Genomic DNA, 15,279 nt, shown 5'->3' with positions numbered 1-15,279 from the left:
ACACAAATCCCTGGGCTCCCTCCTCGCCTTCCATAGACCCTTGGCCCCCCTCCGTACCCCCCACAAAACCCCCATTTCCCCTCCTCGCCCTGCTCAAACCCCGGGCTCCTCTCCTCGCCCCGCACACGCAGAAACCGAACTGGCACGGATGCGTTTTAGGGGATGAAGGAATGCCTTGTGCCCAAGGAACTGACTCCCTCTCCCCTGCACAGAAACCGGCTGCGAGCGGGCACCAGGACAAGGATCAGGACTGGCTTCGGGTCATGCCACTAAAGCCGGCGCCAGCCTCGCCCCATCCGGGACTGGGATACCGCCCGTGCTCAGCGCACACCGCGGCGTGTCGGAGGCACGAGGAACCAGCACGGAAGTGTTTACCCAAAGGTTTGTCAGCATTCCATGCTTGGGCAAGGACCCGCCACCGCCGCTGCTATAAAAAGCCATCAGGGCTGTGGCTGAGCCACACCAGCTCCCGTTCCTGTCCGGGCAGCGCTCCTCACCTCCGGCTGTCCCGGGCAGGAAGCAGCACCAGTTCGGTGGCTTTCGGCTGGTACCAGCACTGGCACGGCCTCGGGGATGTCATCAGGCCTGGAGAGGTGAACAAAGAGCTTCTTCCCAGGCTGCTGCAAAACCTGTTCAACTGAACTGATGTAAAGATAAGGAAATCAGGTCACTGTTGAGGTACATTAGGGAGACTCAGGAGCTGTGGGCTCTGCCCGGCAGGAGGGCAGGGAGGCACCCGGAGCACCCCCAGCTCTCCAGGGCAGACGGCTGATGGTTCTGTGCATGGACATGCTGCACGCCAGACCAAGCGGCTTTTCCTGCAGCCAGGGTCTGTTCCCAGCTGTATCCTGTGACATAACTGAGCTACACTCCTCAGTGGCAGAGGGAATTCCCGTGAGTCTGTATCCTGTCTGAACCATCAGCAGGGGACTGGGGTATCTCCTTCCCCCCAAACCCCAGAGAGTTCATTAATAGGAAGCATTATCCATTCAGTATTGTGACACTGTGGCAAAGAGGTACTCTAGGAAAACTGTTTTTACTTAAAAATACATAAAAGCCAGAGCTGTCTGGAGCATCCAGAGTGTGCTGTGCCACCTGAAGCACACACTGCCCCAGGGCCCCTCCCAACTTACAGCACCAGCAGCTGCAGGTGGGTGGAGATGGAGGAGCAATATGCTCAGGCTGCAGCAGCCACGACTGCTCAGGATCCACTGTACTCCCACGAAATTTGCTTTCTTCTGACATTTTGAAGCTTCCATTAAAGCTCCAGGTTCCAGGTGAGCACAGATGCCCAGGTACCACCACCAGGACTGTTTCCTGCTGGGCAGCCCCAACATCAAACATTTCCTTAAGCAATTTGCACATCTTAAAAATAAAATCCTTTATTGATAATACGAATGTTTAACATGTCTAATGCCATCAGCTATAAAAATGATTAAAGAGTTCAGCTTGGTACATTTGGCTTTACAAATTTACAAGTGTTAATGAACTAATACTAGTGTTATATGTTTTGCACTTCATTATACTCCATTAGCCAGTGACAAACTCTGCAACAATGTCTGCTTAGGACACATGAGTTAGAGAAGAATATTTAGTTGCTTCCACACAGAATCTACATCAACAGTTAAATACTAACTCTAAAAGTCTTGCTGAATTAGTTGGATCCATTTTAATCCCTTGTGCTTAGTTTCTTTCAGAAGTTAGTCTACTAGCAAAAATACATTCTTTTGCATACCCCCTGCCCACATTATATTTTAGAAGAAACAGTACTCAGTGCATTTGCTATTAGACTTCATCATAGTATCTCTCTCTCTAGAGCTATCAATAAAGAAAGGGGATAATACCAGTCAGATTAATGTAAAAGCAAAGAAACTCATTAAAGCAGTGTATACAAAAGCCTCACTTTTCAATCAAAAGGGATACATGGGCAAAAATGCATCTGCCCATCCATTTTTACATTTATTCTCAGCAAGAGGAAAAAAATCTGCTGTGGAGACTTAGTTAAAAAAGTAATAAATGTGCTTCCAAAAGAGTCGCTGCCCACTTAGCTCTGGCTGCCTCTGTTCCCCTGCTGCCAGCACACAGACTGCTCCACAGGATTAGGAAAAACAGCCCATAATACCACTACCCAACAGGCTACTAAAAGGTCTCTGCAAACCTCTAAACCCCTGCCATGGCTGTGTGGGGTCAGTCCAACAGCCACCTCAGAGCAGCACAGAGCTCCAGTGTCCTACGGAATGAGGCTCAAAGCCCAAAGGAACCTCTGCCATGGACAGTTCTGCATCCTCCCATGGCACAGGGATGGATGTGGTTTCCCCACAACAAAGGGATTTTGTCTAATGAAAACAGTGAAAATTGACAGAGGAGAATGTGTCTGTGGCAGTGGAAGCTGTGCTCTGTGCAAACACGACTCTGCTGCCGAGGGAAGTGCTAAACGCTGGATGACACCGAGCAGCAAGTCCAGTTTCTAAATTTAGGATCAGCTCACATCCAACACCCGAGATCATTAACTCAGGGTCGTGCTCTCAGCCTCTGCCACTGATCTGTGGTGCTTGTCCTGCATTTCTCAACGCAGTGACTCAGAAACCCACTGTGCTGTGCCCGCTGGTTTTCTTGCAGCAAACGTTTCTGCTCAGGAACCAGCTGCTTCTCTTGGGTCCAAATGCTTCTTCACACACATGATCTGCCTCAAACTTAGGCAACTCCTCACTGAGGAATTTTTTTAAATCTCAGTGAATTGCCATGTTTTCTTCCTATGAGGCAGAAGATCAAAAAAAAATAAGTATTTCCCTTGTACACTGTGTGTATGTGTGTGACATACTTACACAGACCTACATACTCAATTCCACAGCAGCAATGATTTGGTTCCGTACTTGCAGCCAAGGAAAGCTAGCCATAGCTAGTGGGTAAAATCCAGGTCAGACTTAACTGACACAGAGGAGGAACAAAATTATTGCTTTTGTTTGCAGTCGAAGATCCCATGTTACTGTTGCAAAAAAACTGTATTGTATGGACAAGCTATTTTTTCAAGTAACAGTGAGATCTTTGTAAAGAAACAGAAAGATCCTTTTCTCAGAAGTTCTACACACAACAGTAGAATGCTTGAAGAGCTTGAAAATTCCAGGTGATACACCAGAAACCAGAGTTTAGCCATTTAAAGCACACAGGCATCTTGTCAGGAAAGCAGAAAGAACTATATGGACAAGGAATACTGACAGAGAAGTAATCTGGATGATATCACAACTAAATTTTACCCCAAGAAACTCATGTGTGCTTCCTCAAAGAGCTGGGAGCTATGTCCTGAAGGACACAGCCTGGCTGGCTGCACCAGTCTGGTGGTCACCTTGCAAAATTTGATGCACATTTGCTAACTTATCTTAGCAAATGGAGAGAATTAGAAGGAAAACCAGTGTTGGTTTCAACATTCAGGACTCAGAAGAATTTGTTTTTGCAGCTAGATGTTCCCCTCCTCACCTTTTCCCAAGAATCACATTCATATTGCAAGCTTAGTTCAGGCACTTTTATAAAATGTTCATCTGGAGTAAAAAGTCTGCAAAAATTATTTCTGCATACTTTAAAAGTAGCATTTCAGTCCCACTAAGGTTGATAGGTCCCACCACATGATTATGGTTCCCACCACATGATTATGGTTGTCATCTCTAATGATTTGACTGCTGCCAGGAGACATTTGGAGGCTACTGTATAGCTGTAGTTAAGGTTTCTTCATAAAGAAAAATATTTTCCTACCTATTAAAAAGAAAAAAAAATATACTAAACGCTTTATACAGACAGAATCTGCTACTATGGAAATAAATAACATGGAGTGGAGAAACAGTGTCTTAGCTCCAGGGTAAGCTAAGCTGTGGAATGTCACATTCCCATTTTCTGGATACTAGCTGCTGCTTGGCAGGAGGATCTCCAGGTCTTTGCCATTTGACACGACAGTGCTGTTAGAGCAGCTACTCGCCACGTCCATGGGGGCACCCAGGGAGGAGGCCTGGGAAGAGGTTTTGGTTAGTGGAGCAGGGGCAGCAGGTGACTGAGCGAGGCCGGGTTTCTTTGGAGGAATGGGTGGAGGGTTCCCTCTTTCTGCTCTAGGAATGGTTGGTGACTTAATTCCAGGAGACAATGGGCTTAGCGGACTGGAAACCTTGACAGGGCTTGGAGAGTGACCAGGCTCGGTTTTGGGGCTGACAGCGTTTGCCAGGTTTCGATAGTCCGTGCCAAAAGGGGAGCTGTTAGGGGAGACAGGCTTGATGGGGCCCTGCTGGCTGGTGAACCTGGACAGCACCTGAGTGACCGTGTTGCGGGCCAGCTGCTTGGCAGCGGAGTTGTCTGCCAGGGTGGGAGACAAATCCCGGGAGGGTGGGCTCTGCAGGCCACTTGACTGATGGTCCTGCTCTGCTTGAGACTGGAACTTGTGCCGAGCCGCGTGGAAACGCTGGTTGATGCCCACTTGGTAGGAGGACTGGTAGCCAGGGCTGCTGGCAGAGGCTCCCACTAAGCGTTTAGTCAGCACTGGTGAGGAGCAGGGAGAAGGGGTCAGAGAGGAGGCAGCTGTGCTGCTGGGAGACAGGGACACACCAGCAGAAGGGAGCTGGGACATCAGATGCACTGGTGACTCCATTCTCACAGGAGAACTTCCATTCTCCACCGCATTTTCTGAGGCTGCAGCAGATCTCTCCCTTTGAACTTGGCTCTCTGCAGCATTTGTCTGCAGTAGCTCCCCACCCGTCTGCCCGTCTGTGTCACAATGCCCATTGGATTTTGCATAGGAATGAACAGGTGTAGAGGGGCTGGCAAACATTGTGTGAACAACTTTGCTGGAGCCGGCAGGGTTTGCTCGCTCTGCCTGCAGACACTCGGTCTGGCAGGACACAGACTTCACTGGGGGACTGTCAGTCGTGACCCCCCTGGATGTCACCGAGGGGCTGGGCTGCACAGGCTCGGAGGGACTGTGCTCCTGGTAAGAAGCTTCCAGCTCTTTCAGGGCTTTCTTCAGGCATTCCACCTCTTCTTTGAGTGCTTTTGTACGGTTTTCTTCTCTGTTCAGCTTAGCTTTCAGCTGTTCTCTTTCAATGTCAAACTCTGAGAGCTGCTTTTCTACTTGTGCTTCCATCTGCAAACCCCGCTTCCTCTTGGCTGCCAGCTCCTCTTCCAGTTTACTCACCTTACTCTTCTCCTTTTCCAGTTTCAAGCTCAGTTCTGCTGTCTTCTGGCCCTCTTCAGCTGCTTTGGCAGTGGCTTTCTTGCACTCCACAACAAGCATGGAAGACAGTTGCTTGTGGCGTGCCCTTTCCTCCTCCAACTGGCTTGACAGCTTCTTCTGTTCTTTTTCAAACTTTTTCACTTGGGATTTTTCAAACTCCACCTGGAAGTTAAGAACAAAACAGACTGTAAGGGTACCATAAAACCTCCTGAAAGTGAATGCAGAGCAACACCCCACAGGGAACAGGTTTACTGTGTATCTTGGAGAAATTACACAGTAAAAGATGACAATGGCTAAGAAAGAGGTTATTGCCCCAGAAATCTGCAAGACAGTCTGGAATGACTCAGCTTGCACATAGTAACAATTATTACTTACTAGCAGTTTTATCCTGTATGAAATTCAATTGACCTTTAGTGAGATATACACCCAGTCTGTCATGCACTGACTGAACAAGCAAAGCTTCCTTCCACCTCATTTACTACTTTGTCAGTTTGCCTTTTAAAGGTATTTAGACTTTAAAATGCTGATGTGTTATATATGTTTAATAAAGGCCACAGTGCTTGAGTAACAGAAAACAGTGGCTTAAATATTTATTAGTGTCTCTGAACAACACTCCCAGGAGATCTTCCACGACTTACTCTGAATTTTGAGTACCGCAGAGCGCTATCAATTGTAAGTGCAGCCCTGTTCTTCAGAACTCATCAGATTTTGGGCTGAAGTAAGATTTCAAAGCATTTGATTGCCTATTAATACCTTTTAGCACTGCTCAGCTACCAAAACACACTGAGAAATTTCAGGTTGTTTTTCATATCAAGACGATAAAAGCTAGGAGTGCCTTACAGAGGGAGGTTCCTGCTACTCTTTCATCACATCCTTGCCGAGTTCACCGCCCAGGAGCCTGGGGTTTCAGTGGGCTGGGTCATGGCCAGCCCGAGTGGTACCTGCTGGGTGAGCCGCTCCCGCTCCTTCTCCAGCATGTAGGTGACATCGTCCCCCTCTGCCGTGTCCTGGGCGTGCCGCTGTCTCTCCTCCTCCAGGTCCAGGATCACCTGCCCAACAAACATCAGCTACTTCAATATCCAGGTGCCCTCACAGGCAGGAAGAGATCAGTGCCTTTGTACACATCCAGAATGACACGGGAGAGCAGCCTCAGACACCCAAGTTCAACTCAAATCCTACAGAAAAGCAGCTTTTGGACAAGTTCAATGTATGTTATTATCTGGTCAAATTGAGTCAGTTTGTGAAAGACGTTAGGAAAACCTCACACTGGATCTGTGCTCATTTTACTATTAAATATCTAAATTGCTCACTTTTCCCCCAGACTGTGCAATATCCATGAGAAGTTCATGTTATGAATGGTGCCCTTACCCCAGGGGCTGGAAGGGATCTCTGGAGATCATCCAGTCCAACCCCCTTGCCAAGGCAGGGTCACCTGGAGCAGGTTGCATAGATCAGTCCAGGAGGCTCCTGTGTATCTGCAGGGAAGGAGAATCCACAACCCCTCCACAGCCTGTTCCAATGTTCTGTCACCCTCAAAGTAAGTCAGTTTTTCCTCATATTCAGCTGGAAATTCCTGTACTTCAGTTTGTGCCTCTTGTCCCTTGAAACTCAGAATTTCCTGGCAGGACCAGCAACACAAGGCCCAGCAGGAGCAGAGGTGCTGCGCCCAGGAGCCATGGCACACTAACAACAGGACAGTCCCTGCTGGGGCTCCAGCAGCAGCTCCTACACAGGCTTCTCCCCAGTGCCTTACAGGGATGTGAGGACTCCAGTGTAAAGTTTATATTAAAGAACATTAATTTGTTCTTCCACTTAAGAACAAGATGAGCTCTTGAAGTGAAACTGCTTCCCATAAGGACCCAGTGAAGGAGCTCCTTCAGCTTTAACACTGAATTACATGAATAATTGAAATGCTATTAACTCAACAAAAAAGCCAGAATACAAACTTCCCAAGAGGCTCTGCTGTATCTCATCACCAAAACTAAGCTCTCCCAATACATGCTCACCATGAATTTAGCAGTTCCTCAGTCTTCCTGAAATTTAAGCTTCCAAATAATGCTTAAATATCATCAAGTATACAGGAAGCTTTTCACAGAAGTAGACAGGAAAAGGTGAAAAAATATCTGATTTTACTAGTATGATTTAGCTGGATATTTGGCTGAAAAGTGAAAAACAGCCTTGTTTACTTCTAGTGACTTCAAATTTTTTTGGAAGTACAGTCTGACACCTGACCAAGTACTTTATTGGTGTCAATATTCATTAAATGTGTGTCTGAAGAATAATATGTGCTTCATTAAAAAGGCCAAATGGCATGAAAAATACTTTTGGTTACTCCATACTTCCTTAGGGAAGCACAAGGAGGTGCTTTCACCTGGCACCAGCTTTTCAATAACCACAGAGAACAGGTCTCAGGCACGACAGTGATAGGTCTGCTGAGAATTCCATGTTCCAGAAACCCTTTCTTGAATTTTGGGAAGCAGTATACTTCCCAGCCGTAAGCTAGCTCCTTTTTGGTGTGTCCTAACAAAAACATCCTGTGTATATTTCAAATTCTGGAACTATAACTAATCAGCTCATCAGCTGCATCACCTGGAGTGAGAAGTTTAAACAAAGGTGCGAAGTCCTTTCAGTTACCAAACCTCAGGGCATTTAAGTGTTTTTACTGAAGTTAACGTGTTATCAAAATGCAACTATTAACTCCTGCACATCTTAATTGAGGCAAAACCTACCTTTCTGTGTCTGCTTTCCGCAGCAGCTAGTTGGGATAACATTCTTTCCTGCATATTCTTGCAATGTTTCATCACCACTTTCAAAATAGATAAAGGATTGGAGCATACTGGTTGCTTTTCACCATGATTCCCCTCTTTCAGGGTCTCAAAATCTCTCTGCAAAGCCATCAGTGGATCACTGATGTTGTATTTCCCATAGCGTTCCTCAATGAACGTGTCCCTGTGCTGGGCCTGCAACACAAAAACAGATTTGCATTTTAATACACTTACACTGGCTAAAGAAGACAGGGCTTTACAGTTAATATTCCTTTTCCCCAGTTTTCCATTTAAGGAGACTTTAACACATATTCATATCCTGTTATCTGCTAGAAATAAAGGAAATAAAGAAAAATACTGCTTAAAAACACAGCATCTCCACAATATATTCAGTCTACAAACATCCTCATACCACAGCTACCTGCCATGGCCATGATTTACATTCCACAGCTGTGTGAAAGGAAAGGAGGTGAGTACCAACTCTTGCTCAACAAAAGATTTAATCATTTATTGTCTCATCAGTGAAAGAAGCAGTTGTGTGGTTTCCTTGACTATGTCACCATCAAAGAATTTCATGTTGAGAAATTAAAGAGTTTCATTCTTGCAAGAGTCTATAAATCTGTGAATTGTTAATAAAATCAGTGATGTTCTCATCCAGACTAAACAGAGTTTAGTTTCTCAAGAAGCAAGACAGGAATGATGAGGTTTCTTTTGGTGCTTATAAGAATTAAGCCAACTCACACGTACCAGGCTCTACATTTACAGCATTTAATCGCTGCACTCGATGAGCTCAGAGGTCTTTTCCAACCCCAATTATTCTATGAATCAGCCACTCCACCTGGAAATCTGTTTGTTAGGATACCAATACACTTATTCTATCCAGTGATGACTGTTCTAAAAACAAAATTTCATAAACAGACAGATATGAAAGTATTATCTGCATGTTTACCACCATGATAAGAAACCATATGAAACCAAATATTTATGCAACGAAAGACATAGGAGGAAAAACAGATCTAGATTGAAAAGAGCCCTCAGAGCTGTCTTGGCTGTAAGAAATATAATCATTGATTTCCAGTGAAATGGTTCTGGGCTGAATTCTGAGCATATGTGAAAACCTGTGACCGTGTTTCATTCCCCTGCGTGTTACTGACAGCACGACCCTGAGCCCAGCAGAGCTGATGCTCCTGCCAAGAAATAGCACCTGAACAGGAGACTTCAACTTGATTCCCCTTGATTCATATTGTCTTGTAAGGACTGGTTACCATGACAATTCATACCTTTTCTTTTCTACAGAGTATAAATCACTGGTCTGTTCTGCACTGGCATGTCCTCAGTGAGGACACAGAAAGATGTGGGTTTTTCCTCTGCACGAGACACCTGCACCACGGAAATGCCAGAGTGAGCCCTGGGACCTTTATCAAAGTGCATTTAATTTAGAAGGTATTTTAGCATGTGTGACCTACAGGAGAGTTCTAATCCTAAATGCACTTTTCCTGCCAGAGCACACACACAGCATGTCTTTTCCTTGAGCAACTGCCCCAAACAAATGCTGCCTGCACCTTCTCAGGTGTGCTTCACCCTTCTGCTCCCAGCTGGGCAGAGCACAAAAAGCAGATAACCCATTCTAAGTCAAGCACAGCAGCTTTTTGGAGCTGGTGGAAGGCTCTAAACATGAGTCCCACACAACCCCAACTCTGCTGATGCTGGGAATGGCATTCAGCTGAACAAAGCTCCCTGCTTTGAATGCAGAGCCAGCCCATGCCATCAGGAAGAAGGAATGGCAAACTGTCACCCATTTCTTATGGGACTGCACAAGGACATCATTTAGATAGGAAAGACTGAGCCTGACTCAAATGAAAAGACAGCTCAGAAGCCAGAACTTCTTGGAATGGCTCTTTTCTGATGTCCCAGTATCAAAACCACAAATGCTTCCCTCGAGCACACAAGAGCAGGAGTCACAGAATCATGGAACACCCCCACACAGCAGCTGGTAGAGCTACACTGGAACAGTGAGAGTTAAACAATAAAACTTGGCTTTACTCAGAAAGCTGGTGGGATTTTCTGGTCCCACCTGCATTCTGAAATGTGGCCATGTGATTAACATGAAATAAACTAAAAAAAAAGATTTTTGCTCTTAAAAGGAAAAGTGTTTGCATTACCTTATAAGAGGCATACAAAACCCAACCCAAAATATCTTCCCCATGACCAAATTAGAGACATTCATCCTGTGATTCCAGTTTGGAGCTGGATTTTAACCCTCCAGCAAACAAACACAGAGGAACAGCTCACACTTACAGATACCCCTCCTTCTCTATCAGCAATATCCATCAGGAACTGTGGGTACCTTTGATCAGAGCTTCAGATATTGTTCTAACTTTACACAACAATAAAAAGGAGAGGAAGGAAAAGATCAGCCCTGGAAATGCGAGAGCAGCCCTGGATAATGGGGCAGCCCTGGTTTAATGAATCACAGGAAAAACTACAGGGTTTTTTAAAATTTTTTAGGAACAGGGAATCTTCTGTTTTTCTGAAGCATTTATAAAAATGACTCAATGCAACCTCAATATAAGTGCGGAGGGAACTTCTAAGTGACTCAAGCATTAATAAGTCTGTAAATATGAACTGGGATCTCCATCCAGCTGGCCTAACTGCTTTGACAGATGAGCTTCATCCCAACTCATGCCAGTGCTGGCCATTCTGCACAGAAACATGGGAGAGACCCTTCAGAAGGGCACCAGTGCTTCAACTGTGTAAACAAACCTTGCCTTTACTGCTGGGCAAGTTCTTCCTAATATAGCTCCAAAACAGGAGATTAAGGGGATTTTTGCAATACTGAAGGTGTAACAAAAGCCATGTTTTCCTCTGCTCCTCACAGCACTGGGCTCTGAACTCTGTTGAATTTAGTGGGGTGGTTTATTTCCTGTTTGGGAAAGAACAAGAAGTTCTTCCTTGCTACTCTGAGCAATTAAGTATTCTCCTGAACCAGCATGACAAACAGATGAGACTATCATAACATCAAGAGCTTTCTCAAGTCCAGCTATTCTTCTTTAGTAGCCAGCAGAGCATAAACATTTAATTAAAGTTGTCTAGACTAGAAAAGGTCTTAACCAGGTCATCTTACACTGACCACATCAAGTTTGCAAAAACAAACCCAGTGCTTTGGCATTTGGGCCACTGTGCACTTGGAAACGCAAATAGGGATTTTCCAGCCCGTGACACCTCTGTGCTACAGCTCCTACAGAGCAGCCACCTGGGTCACCTAAATCATCGAGGCAGCTCTTGGAAAATTAACTCACAGTGCCATAATCTCAGAGGTTATTTTATACAGGTGTGGGAGTGTCACAGAGAGTGACTTCTGCCATGGCTTGTGCTCCTCCCCGAGACAACTCTGCAGCTCAACTTCTCTGTCACTGGAGGTCACGTACAAACATCTTCAACACTTCTGATTTTGTCCTGTCTGAACTGGATTCTACCTTAAATACAGTTGTTGTTCAACTTCCAGAACAGAAGGAACGTGATGATGGAAGAGAAACACTCTGTTAGTGAGCCCAGAGTGAAAAAAAATCAATCTGGATCTCAGATCCCAGCATAGAAAATGCAAATCCACAGGAAATAAGGCTTAAATAAAAAGGAAATAAGGTTACAAATGCAGTGTTAGCTTAGGAGTGGAAAATTTTGTTTGAACACCAGAGATGACATTTGTACCTCCAACATCAGCAATGGTGCTTTGAAAGAAGATACAATTCTGTGCAATTAGATCTTCGAATTTAGTACCTCCACCTCTATCATCCCAAACATGCAGAACTGTGAATTTCCCACCAAAACATTTTCAAATTCCAGAGGCAACTAAATGGACTATTTAGCAATTTTCAAGACTATTAAACTGACCTCTCCCAACAGGAAAAGAAGATAACATATGAGCTTGGGGTGCTTTTAAAAACAAGAAGGAACTATACATGTGAACTACCCTTAAAAATAAAATTCCAGAAGATTGGAAAAGTTAGGCATAAGTAGAGAGGGTTCCACATGAAGCTGGCTGGCTTTGAGCTCAAGTTTGGGAATTGCCCACTGCCAGTCTGTTTGGGAAGAGATAATTCTGATTTTATGGGGCAGAAGCAATATCTGACCCAACTGAAAAGATGTTTCCTGTGCAGGCAGGCAAAGCAAAGGCTTTGCTTTGTTAGGAAAAAGATACTGTTTCCTCTTGGGATTTCTAGGCTGTTTTGGGATGAATGTTTCCCATAACCTATTTCTCTATTTTTTAAAATAAAATATTTCCTTCTACTGAAACCTTGTTTATGCGACAATATTCTCTCTCTCTTCAGTAATCTTTACAACTTGTTTTACTGGAACGTCAAACGGGGAATTTCCAAGACTTATTTCAAGTGTTTTTTGGACATCAAGTAGAGCATTTCTCTTCCCTGTAATTTCAGAGTTCAGGTTTTAACCCTTGGTACAAGACAAACACACTCTTAATTAACTATAGCTACTGAGTTTGCAGTTCTCCAGTAATAATTTGCACAGAAATTCCTCCTTCATGTAGCAGAGAGTGGAATAAGCTTTAAATAGCTCCTTACTGCCTTGAACTTCCTTATTAGCTTCTCTCTCCAGAGACAGAAGTTGGGAATAAAGACAGGCTGAGGTCACAGCAACCACTGACAGAGAGAAGGGAAATGGGGGTGGGGAGCACTTGCTTTGCCCAAAAATAAATGTCAAAATGCTGAAGTGGGATTTCCAGTGTTGCATTAGCTCCAGCTCTGCAGCAATGCCAGGCACAGAGCCACCAAGTAAATTGCTCAAACGCAGCATCTGTCTTAATTGCCATCATTATATCAAGTGAGCAGACCTGACAAACGAGAGCTACCCATATTACCCACGTAAGACCTGCTCTCAGCTTTGAAAAATAGAAGTTTTCTTAGGAAATGTCAAGCAGCACAAAACTGCAACTTCTTTCCCTGGGAACTTCTGGTGAAAGGCGGGCTGTGCCTGGCTCCCAGCACCCTGGGATGGTGGTCCTGGGACTGCACAGTGCTCAAGAACGGCACTCTGGTCACCCCTAAACCGGGGAACCCAGCGACACCCAGACAGCTGGAATTCAGAGCAGGAGCCCTTCCAGCATGGAAGTCATTCCCACCTCTCTGCTCCTGGCTCAGCACACACCTGGGTGCTGTGAAGGTGAGGAGATTCAGTTTTTGAAAGACACTGGCAAACGGTGCTGCTTCAAGCAAGAAATAAACAAAAAATTCCCCAAGGTTGCAAGAAAAGCTGTAAGGAATGCCTGCATTCCAGCAAGACAGCACCCATGGGAACACTGCTGCATGGAAGCTGCTTTGTAAGTGATGCATAAGCCCAGTTTGCCCCATCTGTGAAAGATTTAACAGCAGGAAGGTTTTGTATTACTGAACTTTTCTTTTTACTTAAACAAGAGGTGGACTTACATTTTTGAAACTGCACTGTAAACCTAATTTCTAAATCCACTAACAAACAGCACTTAGTTTTGCAATGCATTAATGTTGCTTTATAGTGAATCACTGAACTCAGAAGCAAAGAGATGAATACCAGCTCCCAGTCATTAACACAAAATAGTTTCTATTCCAGTGTAAATTGCCTGAGGCCTTATTAACATAAAAGAATAAGTCAGAAAGCTGTTTCCTGTTTTCTAAAAGTAAACAGAACTTCAGTTCTAACGTATGGAAAACTCTCTTTAAAAGAACAGGGAGGAGGGAACAAAGTGGTCTAACACAGTGATAGAGATCCATTTAAATATTGAATTGTTTCCAGTCATGGTGTGCTATTTCCGAAGGCAAACCTGTGGTTCATGCAATCCTTCCTACACAGCAATAAGGACTGAGAGTCTAACTCTCAGGATTATGCAAGTCTCTGACAGCATCTGGGTTTTTTGGATGATATAAACATAATTATAACTACAGGAAAAGGAGCACAATAAGAAATGAGGCTTAAAATCTGTTCCAAGGAGAACATTGAGATTTATGTAGTGGACAGGAAGCTACTTTCAGGCAAAAAAAAAAAAAAAAAACAACCAAACAACCTTTTTTTTCCCAAAGAGTTTTTAAAACAGAGGAAGCAAACTGAAGCACTGGGAGAAGCTACTTTCAGGCAAAAAAAAAAAAAAAAACAACCTTTTTTTTTCCCAAAGAGTTTTTAAAACAGAGGAAGCAAACTGAAGCACTGGGAAAGAATATTTTGAATACAGTCAGTTTGTCAGACAGCAAAGGAAGAAAGGGTCAAGATTTGGGGAGAAGGGGTAAAAAGAGGGAGAAAAAAGAAGCAAGTTCAACAAGCAGTGTCTGGAATGCCTGGCTCAGCAGCTCGATTTTGACACGGAGAGGGAATGGGGCCAGTACCAGCCAACAAGTGCCTAACACCGTGAGGCAGAAGAAAACTGTTTTAAGCTTTGTCATCTGCACGCATGGATTCTCTCTGCTAAATGCCAGATGCTAAATGTTTGTCTCTAAGCATGCAGGAATATCAATTATTGCAGACTGTACTACCATTGGATTACGCGTTTACAAATTAAGGTACTCTTCCTCTGCAAGTGCTTGTCCTTTCCTATCATGTACCAAAGGATTTGACTCAACCAGAGCTCGGAAGCATTTAAATCTGAAGCAGAAGTAAAATTAGCCCATGAAGGGAAATGTGTTTTTGTTATGTGGGAAGCAAACAGGCAGACAAAATTCTGATTTCCAGCCACTGACATCTATGTGTTTAACATAACTGCTGGAGAAAATCACTGCTGTGGTTTAGGATTATGCAATCCCCTAAGAAAGTTCAGAGGATTGAACTCCACCCGCTCCCAACATATGTCCACATTTAACACAAAACTATTACTCTTCCAAGGAAATCCAGCTGCCAAGGCAGGTACTGTCCATAACACTTAGGGAACAGAGAGAGCTGTGAGACCCTGTCAGACAGTTCCTTCCTCTGTGTGTGGAACAACCAGCTTCCCCCAGCCCTGGATGTCCCAGCTCCTCTCAGTGTAAATGACTTAATTTGTCCAATATATGCAAGTCAAACTAAATGCTCTCGAGTGTAAATCTTTAATTCAGCCTTAGAAGGTTTTTTTTCTTCAGGGCAGTACTTTCATGCATCAAAACGTGAGTAAACAGATTAGCAAGGTTTCCTTTAATTAGTCACACACAAAGTCTTCCAGCCAGTGAGGCATGGTAAAGCTGTTACCACAGTTACTATCAGCAAACAATGAGAAAAACAGTGTAAGGCCAGAATTTCTCTAGCTGGATATTCCAAATAAATGGACAAAGCAAAGCTGGAAGTTCTCTGCTG

At 44.4% G+C, this 15,279-nt stretch overlaps 1 protein-coding gene across 4 annotated transcripts in view; it reads right to left on the bottom strand.

Moving 5' to 3' along the window:
* Positions 1-1,356: 1,356 nt before the first annotated feature.
* Positions 1,357-15,279, bottom strand: part of CTTNBP2NL (CTTNBP2 N-terminal like) — a 22,189-nt gene continuing 8,266 nt past the window's right edge. For 3 of the 4 annotated variants that reach the window (XM_017741152.1, XM_017741151.1, XM_017741150.1), the window contains 3 exons: positions 7,939-8,169; positions 6,151-6,276; positions 1,357-5,371 (listed from right to left, as the gene is read on the bottom strand). In XM_017741152.1, the coding sequence (XP_017596641.1) occupies positions 3,893-5,371; positions 6,151-6,276; positions 7,939-8,169 (1,836 nt within the window). In that variant the 3' untranslated portion in view covers positions 1,357-3,892. The remainder of the gene's footprint in view (positions 5,372-6,150; positions 6,277-7,938; positions 8,170-15,279) is intronic. The other variant, XM_008638960.2, reaches the window with a different exon arrangement.

This window comes from Corvus brachyrhynchos, unplaced genomic scaffold (genome assembly GCF_000691975.1).
Source record: "Corvus brachyrhynchos isolate BGI_N302 unplaced genomic scaffold, ASM69197v1 scaffold338, whole genome shotgun sequence".
Lineage (NCBI taxonomy): Eukaryota > Metazoa > Chordata > Aves > Passeriformes > Corvidae > Corvus > Corvus brachyrhynchos.
Note: the sequence above shows the minus strand (reverse complement) of the source record. Positions and strands in the feature narration are given on the sequence as shown.